Source organism: Penaeus monodon, chromosome 32, assembly GCF_015228065.2.
Source record: "Penaeus monodon isolate SGIC_2016 chromosome 32, NSTDA_Pmon_1, whole genome shotgun sequence".
Classification (NCBI taxonomy): Eukaryota; Metazoa; Arthropoda; class Malacostraca; order Decapoda; family Penaeidae; genus Penaeus; species Penaeus monodon.
The window spans coordinates 37,571,769-37,572,960 of NC_051417.1; the positions used below are offsets into that span (position 1 = coordinate 37,571,769).

Sequence of the window (1,192 nt, forward strand, 5' to 3'; positions counted from 1 at the left end):
AGAGAGAGAGAGAGCGCGTGCATGCGTGCGTGATCATCTTTACTTTCCCTCTAATACTAAGTCCCATTATGAAATTTGATAATTCTTCTTTATACCACCTTATTGTCATAAGACAACTCATTATCGCCAAAGGAGCCATTCCCGGAGACTCATCGTCTCCAGCGTTAAAGTTGGTCCGTCATATTCTCCTTATTTATTATCCCTCTTAGCCTCGTTCCCTTTTCATCATCGTCCCCTGCCACATGTCTCCCGCTTTATCGTTCTCTTGATGGCTCCATCTCGCGAGGCCGGCTTAGCCTCCCATCTCGCGGCTCGGCCGACCATCCCGCCCTTTACTATCCTCTCCGCCGCTCGTCTCGCGCCTTAACGATGCTCACCGTTGAACTTCTTGGCCATGAGGTACACGGCCAGCACCTCCTGCACTCCGCCCAGCCGGCATGCATCGATCTGGCAGTAGGAGAGCGCGCCTGCCTGCAGTAGCTGCTTGAAGACTACGCGGTTCTGGCACATCTCCCCCGTGGCCACGCCGATGCCCAGGGGCTTGAGGGCCTGCGGGGCAATGCCTTCATTATTTTCAGAACTCCCTCACCCACGACACAGTATGTTAACAACATTCATTCCCTGACCCCTCTTGGCTGAACCCCGCGGAGCTGACTTTAGCTATGGCAGCGTGACCCAGGACGTCATCGGGGCTCGTGGGCTCCTCGATCCACTTGGGCTTGAAGGGCGCCAGCTCCCGCATCCACGCGATGGCTTGGTCCACGTCCCACTTCTGATTGGCGTCCACCATCTGGCGACAGAGACCGGGTGAACAATAACATAAAGAATGGTAATTAAAATGCTGACAATAATGACAATAATGGTAATTGTAATAACAATAATGTCCAAAAAGTAATAATGATCAAACGACAATAAAATGCTCCTGATAATACGTTACAGGAACATCCGTGATCTATATAAATCGAGGTATATCATTAATACTCTGCTAACGCTGCCTTGGCTGCCAATCATTGTTTCCACGGACTTCTTGGCCGTCTTTCACATATGTAGCCTTTTCCAGGCAGTGTGTTCCAAAGACAAGAGATATGCTACCCTCACTGGTGAAGACGTCAATGGATATAGACGTGAAGTATTTAATTTGCGCAAAGGCTGTTTTCAATGTCATTCATTAAAATGGAAAAGATGAATGCAG

The 1,192-nt window shown here is 49.4% G+C and overlaps 1 protein-coding gene across 1 annotated transcript in view; it reads right to left on the bottom strand.

Moving 5' to 3' along the window:
* The window catches only part of LOC119593860 (mitochondrial enolase superfamily member 1-like), a gene marked incomplete at both ends in the record, with an annotated part of 4,303 nt that extends 3,513 nt beyond the window's left edge, over positions 1–790 (bottom strand). Inside the window, 2 exon segments of the mRNA XM_037942890.1 lie at positions 378–549; positions 656–790. Coding sequence (XP_037798818.1) covers positions 378–549; positions 656–790 — 307 coding nt within the window.
* Between the last annotated feature and the right edge of the window lie 402 nt (positions 791–1,192).